This window comes from Etheostoma cragini, chromosome 23, assembly GCF_013103735.1.
Source record: "Etheostoma cragini isolate CJK2018 chromosome 23, CSU_Ecrag_1.0, whole genome shotgun sequence".
NCBI lineage: Eukaryota > Metazoa > Chordata > Actinopteri > Perciformes > Percidae > Etheostoma > Etheostoma cragini.
The window spans coordinates 1,139,373-1,150,986 of NC_048429.1; the positions used below are offsets into that span (position 1 = coordinate 1,139,373).

General features: G+C 43.4%; 1 protein-coding gene across 1 annotated transcript in view; it reads left to right on the forward strand.

The window, feature by feature from the left end:
- Nucleotides 1-11,614, forward strand: part of LOC117939065 (plexin-B2-like) — a 97,093-nt gene that overhangs the window by 59,863 nt on the left and 25,616 nt on the right. Inside the window, exons 13-19 of the mRNA XM_034864109.1 lie at nt 225-320; nt 2,310-2,397; nt 2,594-2,760; nt 5,212-5,360; nt 5,895-6,030; nt 10,178-10,314; nt 10,397-10,570. Of these exons, the coding sequence (XP_034720000.1) occupies nt 225-320; nt 2,310-2,397; nt 2,594-2,760; nt 5,212-5,360; nt 5,895-6,030; nt 10,178-10,314; nt 10,397-10,570 (947 nt within the window). The remainder of the gene's footprint in view (nt 1-224; nt 321-2,309; nt 2,398-2,593; nt 2,761-5,211; nt 5,361-5,894; nt 6,031-10,177; nt 10,315-10,396; nt 10,571-11,614) is intronic.

The window sequence follows — 11,614 nt, forward strand, 5'->3', positions numbered from 1 at the left end:
TATATGGGTCCCGGCACATGTCTGCATGTATTTTCTTTTTTTTAAAGGAAAAAACAAACTTGAAACGGCAACAAAATAGTCCAAGAGCACCTTAAAAAAACCCGGTTTGTGACTACAGATGATATTATTGCACCTGTTACGTTTCAGAAAGACATTGTTATGATTCTCATTCTTATCATCTACTGTATTTCGTGGTTGTGAATAAGGTCCCTGTCTGTCTCCAGGGACAGAGCTTCTCCATCGGGACCGAGCTGATGAAGGACACGGAGGCCATGGTCACTAAGGAGCAGGGGTCAAAGTTCAAATTCCCCGGCTACAAGGTCAGCATGAGCATAGAGCGACACACGAAAAACAGTGTCGTGTTGTAACGAATGGAAACGCCGTAAACATATCATTTTTCCTTGATACGCTCATTTGCATATTTGTGACATCATTACACAACCATTAGCATGAAGCTTCGTGGTTGTTTCAGCAAGGTAGATAGAAAGAAATAGAAAAGAAAGAGAACTCTTTAGCCAAATAATCACAAATTCAGCACAGGAATAGATTTTACGGTATAATTAGGACTTAAGTATCTTTGGAGTAAAAAACTGAAATTCTACAAAGGGAAAAAGATTGATAAATAATTCTCAAAGAAGGCTGGCGTGCCCCGGGCCAGGCCAGCTCAGCGGTGTCCGTCTCCTGTTGCGTCCTGTTGTTGGAAAGGAAGTGCAGTTGAACAAATGCGTGTTTTGAACCCTCAGCCTCACCTGAGGCTCGCCCACCGCAGGCTGATGGGACCCGGGTGGGTGTCGCACCGGAGGCTCCATGAGGTCCCTTGGCAGCCCATACGGTCTCCATCCTTTCAGCCACAGCCAATGACTGCTTCTTTGCAGATGCAAGGTCTCAGGTGGTCTTCTGCTGAGCCTGTCCTCTGATTCCAACCTCCTTAAGTAGCATGGTGGTGGAACAAGCTACAAAGCCCCTAGAGCCCACTTCCACCGGACGCACGTTCACCCTCCAGTCCCGGTCCACATCGCAAGCTTTTCCTTTCAAATGTCTCACTGATGGCTTCCTCAGAGACAAGACAAAAGTCCCTGCTCGGTGGGAGTTGGGGACAGCAGAAAACACACTAAACGCATAATACTCTAACGTATGTGTTCATCTATTTCTCCCAGACAGTAGTTAAATTGTCTAAGACGTTACAGTTTTCCTGCTGGGCACCGAGGGAACAATTTGTCCACTGGCCGCTTTGGGAATGCTATTTCAATTATAAAAATAATAAAATTCAGGCCCTTTTTTTATTACACTGAACAGAACCCTTTCCCAAAACACAACAGGTCACAACAGGCTATAAAGCTGAGAAGCATCTCTTCTCTCTGATACGAAATTAAAGCTAAAATAACAAAAGCCCATCAACATTGGGGTCGTGTAATTATAAGCCGGATATAAAGAACTGTCATCTAAAATCAGGAAAGCATTTAAAATAACCCAATCTACCGCGGTGTGTCTGTACAGCTGCATTTTAGTTGTTTTTCTCCGTCTGCACCTAGATTAAAGCCATTAAGTCTACTTAAGGAAACACAGTGAGTCTTTTATTGTGTCCATTAGCAGCTCGATGTTAACCCTCCGAGCTCTTTGTTCGGGTTTGGAAGCTCGGTTTTGAAAACTACCAGGCGTTCATAACCAAATCAGAGAGTGTATCATTAATGACGATTAGAAGAATTAGGGAATCATTAGCCGCTAATTTGTGAGTAGATTAAACTTCAGAAAAGAAGTCAGTGTTGTGTTGTGGGGTTCATTTTGTCATTTTTGATTCTAATAGCTTTAAAGCTTTTAGATTGGAGTAAATCGGAGACGGCATTACCGACAGCGTGACGAGCCCAAACACCGACTTTTAACGTGAAGCTGCTTTTATTCAGTGTTTTAATTCCCTGTGAACAATGAACGCTGAAGGAAGCCTAACCGGGAGAAGAGGACTGCCGTGACGCCATTTTTATTTTATTGTTTTGATTGAGAGACCCATAGTGGGCGGAGCATTACATATTGTGTGTTTAAGATTGTCCACAAAGCAATGTCATTGTTTTCCCTGAGTCTCTAGCTTCCAATGATCCTCACCTCACACTGAGTCTGAGACTGCCAGAGTGTGTTTCCTCACTCTCTTTCATCACCCACAAACACCCTGTAGAAAACCTAATCTCTGTGTGTGTGTGTGTGTGTGTGTGTGTGTGTGTGTGTGTGTGTGTGTGTGTGTGTGTGTGTGTGTGTGTGTGTGTGTGTGTGTGTGTGTGTGTGTGTGTGTGTGTGTGTGTGTGTGTGTGTGTGTGCAGTTTGCCTATGAGAAGCAGCAGGAGGTGAGCATATCGTTCCATATTAAAGACAAAATCACTGAGAGGAAGATTGACAGCACTCTGACAGGTTGGTGTGTCACTTTTACAAAACACACACACCACATCTACAGTTGTTGGTACACACACACACACACACACTTGTGCAGACACACACACATTTGTGCAGAGACACACACACAAATCAAGATGAGGTGTCAAAGCCCAGTTTTGACGCCGTTTGACTTTCTCTCTTATTTCCCATTTCCACTCCTTCTCCTGGACAGTGGTGCTGTATAACTGCTCCGTGGGACGGGAGGACTGCAGTCTGTGTAAACACGCAGAAGACAAGTACCAGTGTGCCTGGTGTGCAGCCACACACACCTGTGTTTACCGGGATCTCTGCCCGTCATCCCAGCCGCAGCCACAGTGCCCCAACCCGGAGATCACAGACGTGAGTCGGAAAAAAAAACACACAACAAAACAAACTCTTATCGATCACAACCAAACACTCTGTGAGCTTCTATGTGTACAGGGCAGGGATCTCCATGTGCGCCCAAATCAGCCCAATTCTGTGGGATTTAGCCGGCTGTTTTGTCTGCTTGTTGTGGGGATGTGTGCATGTTCTGTTACTGATTGTTGTTTTCAAATCTGATGAAAATCGGAGAGAGAATTCTGTGGAATTTAGCGTCTGCAGAAAAAATGTGTCGTGGGAAAACAAGAAAACGTCTCCTCCAGCGTGTGTGGCCTGTAACGTCCGCCTGAAGCTCTCAGCCTCTGTTTTCCTGAATAAATACCTCAATGAATAGCACATACACACACTCACACACACACACACTCTCTCACACACACACACACACACACACACACACAACCCACCTGCTGGTTAGGCTGGAATACATCAGCATGAGCTGAGACTTGTCGTAGCAGGCACCTTTTTAAGAGATCTAGGATTTCCCCTTGTTGTTATAAAACAACAAACACCTTTTGGACATAAATCCCATCTAAAATATCTTCTGTAGGCAAAAAAAAGTACTGTGGCAAACTACATGCTGTGATTTCAAAGGGATAACCGTAGAGGAACTGTCTGATGTGTGCTGCAGTCTCAGAAGAAAAACAACAAAGAAGCAATCACATGGATGACTGAGGACGAGGAGGATTTTACATGTGTCGGCCAGTGAATGGAATCAAACAAACAGAAGACAATAACTTCCTGTGGGGGGTTGGGTCTGCAGTCACAGCTGCATTTATAACTGCTGAGCGATACTCATTGTCCCCAGGAGATGAAAGCACTGGTCCAGCTTTATTTCTTTAGATATTCTTGATCCTCAGAGGATGAATCTTGATAGTTTGGTGACTTTGAAGCACCACCGTCGGATCGGTATCAACCATTAACCAACGTTTTGGTCCATGAAAAGGTCTTGATTAACTATTAAACAGTACAAGTAGATCCGACCACACAATCTGATTTACTTTTTATTTATTCATTTATTTATTTTATTAATTCAGGACAATGCACATTGATGAACATGCACAACAGTACACGTAAATGAGCCAGATTGAGAGCTAATTTCCATCTACAGTCCAATAGGCAGGTTGGAGTTACAGTAAAAGAAGACATGGTATAGTAGCATTTAGTATATAAATACAAGAAGAAACAAAAAGAAAAGAAGAAAAAACAATTCATTATCAAAAAAAATGGAAACACAAGTTAGCGGGGATTACATGTTTGGTTATTGGTCCACTAGACATTTAGGATGATTGACAGCTTCATGAAACAGACGTGTTTGTGTCTGTGTGAAGACGCAGAAGAAGAGTCGTACTCCAGGGATGAATACAATCCTAATCTAATCGTAATCATAATCTACATTTTCAGACTTTATAAAGCTTTTCACAAACAGACAATTTCTCAATCAACTGCCTCTTGAGATTTTATTAGTATTATTCCCACATCAACATTTTGAGCTTTTTGTGGAATGCTTTTAACAAGAAGATAAAAAACCTTAGATACAGCTGTGTTACAAATAACAACATCACTAACCTCATAAATCATATTTTTTGGTAGAAGTGACATTTCTACATGGCAAATAATTTACAAGTGTTGTAGAGTCATAGAAAACCAACAGTCATGACATGCATGCTGCTCATGTGTGTAATTGAATCTGTAATTGAAAAGGAGCGTGTTCAAAATAATAAGTGTTGTGTTCAGTTGGTGAAGTGATTGATTCTGTGAAGAAACAGGTGTCAGTTATGGCCCATATTTAAGGAAGGAAGGAAGCAAACGTTGCATGCTGGTTATAGTGCATTTCACACTGAAATACTCAGCACAATGGGTCCTTCCAGACATTGCTCTAAGGAACAGTGGACTTTAATTAAAAAGTTGATTGGAGTGGGGAAAATATATAAAAAGAAGTGCAGAAGATTATAGGTTGATCAGCCCAAATGATTTTAAATGCCTTGAAATGGCGTCCGAAGCCTGAACGACGTGGGAAAAGAACGGTTAATCACCATTGGAATAGATGGACGAATAGTCAAATTGGTAAAGGCTCAACCAATGAAAATCAAAGAAGACTTCAAGTTACCCGTGAGTACTGTTACGATCAGAAGAAGGCTATTAAAAAAATTATGACAATTTTTGACAACTAGCTGGAGCTGAGGAGAATGAAGCAGCCATGCCTGTGTCGTTTTTGGTTGCGTAAAGTACAGCATATAAAATATCTAAAACATCTAAAAATGGATGCAAAACAACAACAAAAAAGTGTCCAAAACGTCTGCAAAGAAATGCAAAACGACCACAGAGAAACATAAAACGTCTAAAAATACATGCAAAATTAATATGAATTGATGCTGCCCCAAGCTAAGTGCTAAAGAGAGAATCTCACTGTCTTTCCTCTTCTTTCTGCAGATCATCCCTCGCTTCGGCCCTCTGAACGGTCGGATCTCCGTGACCATCAAAGGCTCCAACATGGGAGTAAAGAAGGAAGACATCAAGCAGATCACAGTGGCCGGGGTGAACTGTGTCCACCAGGGGGACAGATACTCCGTCTCCACCAGGTAGTCCAACGGAGCCACTGAATATCTCATGTGTCTGGGTTGATGTTCCTGCTGCATGAATGCATTTTCCTGCTGCATATGTGCTCATTTTAACCCCTTTACATACTGTTGGGGTAGTTTAATCTATCCCGTTCTATAAGATCATCATATGTTTGTAGCGTCGCTGTCCTGTGAAAACCACAGATCTCTAAAAAGATTAAAAACTGTTCATGGTGTCAGTAAAAAACAGCCCTGTTTTCAGCTTTGTGATGATGCATTTTTCTGCTGATCACAGCTTTTTAGAGACTTTATTTAGCTTAAGAGAATTTTCTCAACACATAAAGGAACACTTTAACCATCAGTGTTTTCACCAACATTCAACATCTCCACATCTGGAGATGTGGAGAAGTACCACGTAAGAGAACATGGGAATACTTGAGTATATTACCTGGACTTTGTACTCATAGCAGGCCTACTCTGTTTCATTCAACCACTGTCAGCTGCACCCGGAGCTGGCAGTCCTTGTTGTTATTTAACCTCTCTTTCTGTCCACAGTGTGGTGTGTGAGATCGGCCCAGCGAGGAGGATCCCACCGTCCGACCTCCCCCCCGAAATCTCCTACAGCGGAGCGGTGGACATAGAAGTAGAGGGAGGAAGAACAGGGAGGTCTCAGGTCTTTTTCACCTATCGGGTAGGTCTGAACCCAAACACTGTTCACTACTAATGAAGCTGCCAAATGTCTTGAGACTTTGTTGATTCCTAACTAGTCTACATATCGACGATGTTTCATTTCCGGGATTGTACCAGTAAAGGTACCGGGTCCGGTACCCAAACCTAAAACATGGTTCAGCTGCAGGAAGCTTATAAATATTGTAGAATCTGGCCTCCTGAAACCTGCACACTCTAAACTTTCTGAGGCAATACAGAACAGCGTGTGACACAGCTACTGTAATGTACCCCAATTATGCTAATTTTCAGGTATTGTATTCTGGGGTTGGACCAGAACAGGCTTATGTGGTTTCATTTTCAAAAAACACCATATTTTTGTTGTACCGCACATTGCTGCAGATCCTGTGTGTTAAGATCTCTGTTTTAGCTCCAGAGTGAGGCATCGCACTTCTGTCCTATCTTTGCTGGGAGCACATGCTCAGTACTGCTAGATAGAAGCTAGCGCCATTAGCAGTTAGCAGCTAGCACTGTCTGCTGCAACACACGAGTTCACCCCGATCCACATAAGAACTTCTTACATGTCCCTGAAACATTGAAAGTTTTGTCACAAAGTCAAAGACGCAGTCTTCCTCTGGTGTGGTGCGGAGAAATCTCGCTCCCTAAAGACGCAGCGATGCGTAAAAAAAATCCCTCACAAGGAAATTCACCGATGCACAAAACCATCTCTGACTTCCTGCCGGTGTACCCGCCAAAACAGGAACAAGTCTGATCAAAATAAATGGATTTCCCCTGCTGTTCTCCTTTTGTTTCTCTAATTACGCTCCGTTGTTTAATTTACACGTTGTTGTTCACTTTCATATTCCTTGTTTTTTAATGTCCAGCTGACAAAAAGCCAATTAAAGCAAACTGCTGAGACCCAAATGACAGATTTTCTCCAGCAGCAGCTCGTCTCTTTCGGGAAACTCTCCCCCGATAAACTTCCCCCCTGAGATTGTTTTTTATTTCTTTTCTGTCAAAACAGAATTACTGAACCGACGCTACAGAAACAGGCGTGTTATCCCATTTAATAACTTATTTAAATTAGTCTGAAGGACAAAAACATTGTTTTGTAAAACATTTCCTGACTTGGTTCCAATTTAAGGTCTTTTAAAGCGACACCGCGGCTAGTTTGCCGCCTCAAGGCTGATCTGAAACAGTCACTCAATCAAACTCAGTTATATTTATAGTATTTATTTATCTCAAGACACATTACCGATCTCCAAACAATTCCCCCAAGAGTGAGAATTTAGATAGATGTGTTTAGATAGATGGATAGATAGATAGATAGATAGATAGATAGATAGATAGATAGATAGACATCTAAAAAAGGGGAACTAACCACATTTAGTGCAACAGTGGCAAGAAAAAGCTCCCTTTTAGGGTAAAATCTCAGACAGACCCAGGCTCTTGGTAGGTGGTGTCTGACGGGGCCGGTTGTGGGTACGATGAACTGTGGCAAGAACTATGACTATGAAGAGAAATAGTAGTTGTAGTAGTTCAGGGCAAGGCAGGGCATAGCAGGGTGTAGCAGGGCCCTGCAGGGCATAGCAGGGTGTAGCAGGGCCCTGCAGGGCATAGCAGGGTGTAGCAGGGCCCTGCAGGGCATAGCAGGGTGTAGCAGGGGTCTGCAGGGCATAGCAGGGTGTAGCAGGGCCCTGCAGGGCACTGCAGGGTGTAGCAGGGCCCTGCAGGGCATATCACGACGTAGCGGGGCACTGCAGGGCATATCACGACGTAGCGGGGCACTGCAGGTCATATCACGACGTAGCAGGACACTTATTCCACTAACTTCTACTGTAGCTTGTTTCTCTGCTGCCGACTGCAGCGATCTCGTTTAACACATCCGCCCCTAACAAGAACAGCTCCTGGTCTAGGGTCCCCGTTTTAAGTTTTACAAAAATAAAAACATGACGTGTTTAGGAGGAATATACTCTTCTGAGCTGACAATGTCCCCTGGGTTTGTCTGAAAAATCCGGTCCCCTAACTCTACCTGCTTCTCCTCGTTTGCCACGGCGTCCACCCAAAGGAGGAGGAGTGCTGCCCTCGCTCTCTCTCCATCACTACACTGTTGCACTGAATGAAAGTGTGAATAATTTTGCAAAAAGGATCATATCCTCCAATATTGTGAATCATATCGCAATATCAGTCAAATCAATTGCAAATAGTAAAGTATTTTACTCGAATCATGCAGCCTTAGAAAGGAGCCTTCTTCCCCCTCTTCCTTTCTTATATCATCAAATCCATCTTTGTGTTTTTGCATGTCTGCAGGTGTGAATTTGTTTTCTTTACCAAATGTACTCCGGTACCTGCCCCCCCTCCTGTGCGTCTGCAGTGTTTGTGTCTAACCTCCAGCCAGGCAGAGAGCTGCTGTTTGAGTTTCTCTCTCTTCAGGGATGTTTATTCTTGTGTTTTGCGTCTCCGTCTGCCAGAACGGTAAAAAGAACAAATCCGAAACGCCACAAACCAGATGCTTAAGTCTGTCTCAGCAGCTGCACGACACACTCCTGTGCCGCGCTGATTTAAAAACAACGTTGTACTACTTCACGTTGGATCAAATTCACACCTTTACTTCTCTCATCCCGCTTCAAAACAAGCACAGAAGACTTCTCTCACTCACTCGCGCTTCACTGCTTTGTCTTAATCCTCCAGACAGATCGACTTCTTACGTTTGCGAGGCTGCTTTATCCTTCGGTGTGTAGCCCAGAATTAACACGCGTTGTTGTTTGGTTTGTCACGCTGTCAAGCGCTGCACAAAACCTTCCGGAACAAACAGGAAGCCCCCCCCCCCGCCACCCAGCAGGCGTACCCGAGCCGCCTTTATCAATACTCCTCGGGCACACCCGTTGATCCGCTACCTAAATAAACACCATGGGAGCTATTTAGCTTAAAATATACTTTGGTTTGGATTCATACTGAAGAACTCAGCTCAGTAAGAGTTTCAGGTGGATTTGTGTGTCTTTGCCTTTTTGGTTTGACAGATTGTTGTTTTTGTTCCTGAAATGTGATTTTCATGCCAAAGGGCCTGAAAGGGGGGGGGTGGGGGCTCTTGAGCAACAACACAGACTGAAATAGACGGTATAGAAACTAATTGGAAGTCCTTATAAAGTAAAGATTGTAGAGAATAACTCAAAGTGAACTGAGTATTAAACATTATGTGGAAGTGTCTGACCAGTTACTGGTGCCCTAGCAGACACATGTACAATGTACACAATGTACTTAAGTACTTTTACTTAGTACTGCACTTAAGGCTGTATTGCGAAGTTTCTGTCACCCCCATGAGGAATTCTACGTAATGAAAACAAAACTGTTGGCGCGTCCACATGATACAAGCCTTCCGTGACTGCGCAGAGCTTTTACTTGTAACAAAGTATTTTTACAGTGTGGAGTTAGTACTTTAGGGGGGTGTAGCCATGATGTCTCTCTCTCATGTGGGGGGGGGCAAATTCTCTGGGCGGGCAAAGCAGAGAAAGGGGAGGAAACCTTTCCCCTTATGACCTCATAAGGAGCAAGATTCCAGATCGGCCCATCCTAGCTGTCATTTTCTCAAAGGCAGAGCAGGAAACCCAGGGCTCGGCTTACACCTATCACGATCACGGAGGTTTTGTTTTTTGGGCCAACGGTGTTGTTGTAATTACCTAAAATTGTTCATGGTGGAGACAGAAACCCCCATATAGCTATATTTATAGCTTTAAATCTTTTAGTCAGTTTGTCTGTGTATGTCTGTATATGTAAATATTTTCTTTTATTGTTGCAATATACACACATTGCGAAAGGGTGCGACATATCGCAGAAGACACTCAGAGATTTTTGGTGTCTTTGGAAAGAAAATATTAGCAGGAAACTGCACTTTAAAATGTAACTGTCATTTTTTTGTGCTGCATTTTATGTTCAATGCGATGTTCAATATGTTCAATTAAAGAAATGTTGAAAATGATTTCATTTGTTTTAAATTCAACAAGTAATTTTAGCAGTATACTGAAAGCAGCAGAACTGTGAACACTAACATGTGTTCATCAATAGCAAGCAATGTCATTTTTTGCGATATTCAATGTTATCTCATATTTTCTGGAATTAACTTAAGAATAACTTGTCTCAGAACCAACAGCTGATTTATCCCGCTCTGTGTCCAGGACCCCAAACCGGTCTCCGTCCACCCAGCGAAGGGTCCGGCTGCCGGGGGAACCGTGATCACCATCACGGGAGAAGATCTGAACACGGCGACCAAAGAGGACGTGTCCGTCAGCGTCGGGGGGGTTCCCTGTGAAGTGTAAGTAGCAGCCTCATGTGTTCACCGGTGGTTCCTGAAGAGACACTTGGCCATTAACAGTCTCTTCCTCTCTCGTCTTCAGCCTAAAGTTTGACTCCGAGATCACCTGTAAGACTGGGAAGTACCGAGTGCCCTCGGACCCGCTAACGGTGACGGTGAAATACGGTAAAAACACCACCAAGGACATCCCAGCAGCGTTCCAGTACTCCGAAAACCCCAAGATCACAGATTTTACCCCCAAGGGGAGCTTCCTTTGGTAAGTGTGCTGTCTGGCATTGGTTTAGTGGTATTTTAATCTGGCCCCAGGGCTTTTTAAGTGACTTTTTCGATGAAAAACGTTCAATTGCGTTGCTTTCATGGACGTCAGCGCCTTGACCGAAGCGGTCTCCTCTGGCCGCGCAGTCGTTGATAGTCACTCATTCATTAATTCATTCATTCATATTTAATATACAGGAAAGTCAAAAAGTAACATTACATTACAATGCAAACGGGCCTGACTCAGTTCAACACCTGGTTTTTTAGCAGGTTCCTGTTCAGCAGAAACATGAGTTTACAGCTGATCGTGCGTAGGTGGTTTTCTGACTCGTGGTCCTTAATTGCTTCTAATTTAAGGTTTTTAGTCCCAATTATAAAAAGGTTTGACTTTGCTTTCTCTGAGCCATACACACCACAGTCTGACTGCAGTACATTTGTTCTGTACTGCTGTCATAAATCGCCCCCCCCCCCCCCCCCCCCCCCCCCCCCCCCCCCCCCACCAACTTCGCCGTTGTCACAGATTGTCCACTTTGTGTTAAAACGTCTTCTTTTACTTTTCTTTGACTCATAGTTTTTGTTGGTTCAGATGGCCTCGTCACCCCAGTAATATGGCGCCACGTTTGTAGCTAAAAACCAATGAAATGACGGACTTCTTCGAACAGTTGCAACAAAAACCTAATGAGTCATTCATTTCTCATTGGCTACGTGCCAATGTGGCAGGTACAGTAGATTGATCGTGTTAAATTCACCTGCATCTGGCGGGTGGTCAGGTTTTATTTTCAGGTCCTTGTCAGGGGTTCTGGCGCACGAAATGTTCCTTAAAAAACAAGAACACATGACGACCACAGATGACCCAAAATGACCTCAAAAAGATCCACATTTTGAAAATAGATGCAAAACAATCATAGAGATACAAGACGACTGCAAAACGACTCAAAATGACAAAAAATTGATGCAAAACAATCAGAGTTGAAAAATGACAACAAAGAGACCAAAACTGCCGACAAAGAGATGCAAAATGACTTCAAATAGCTGCAACTCCCCC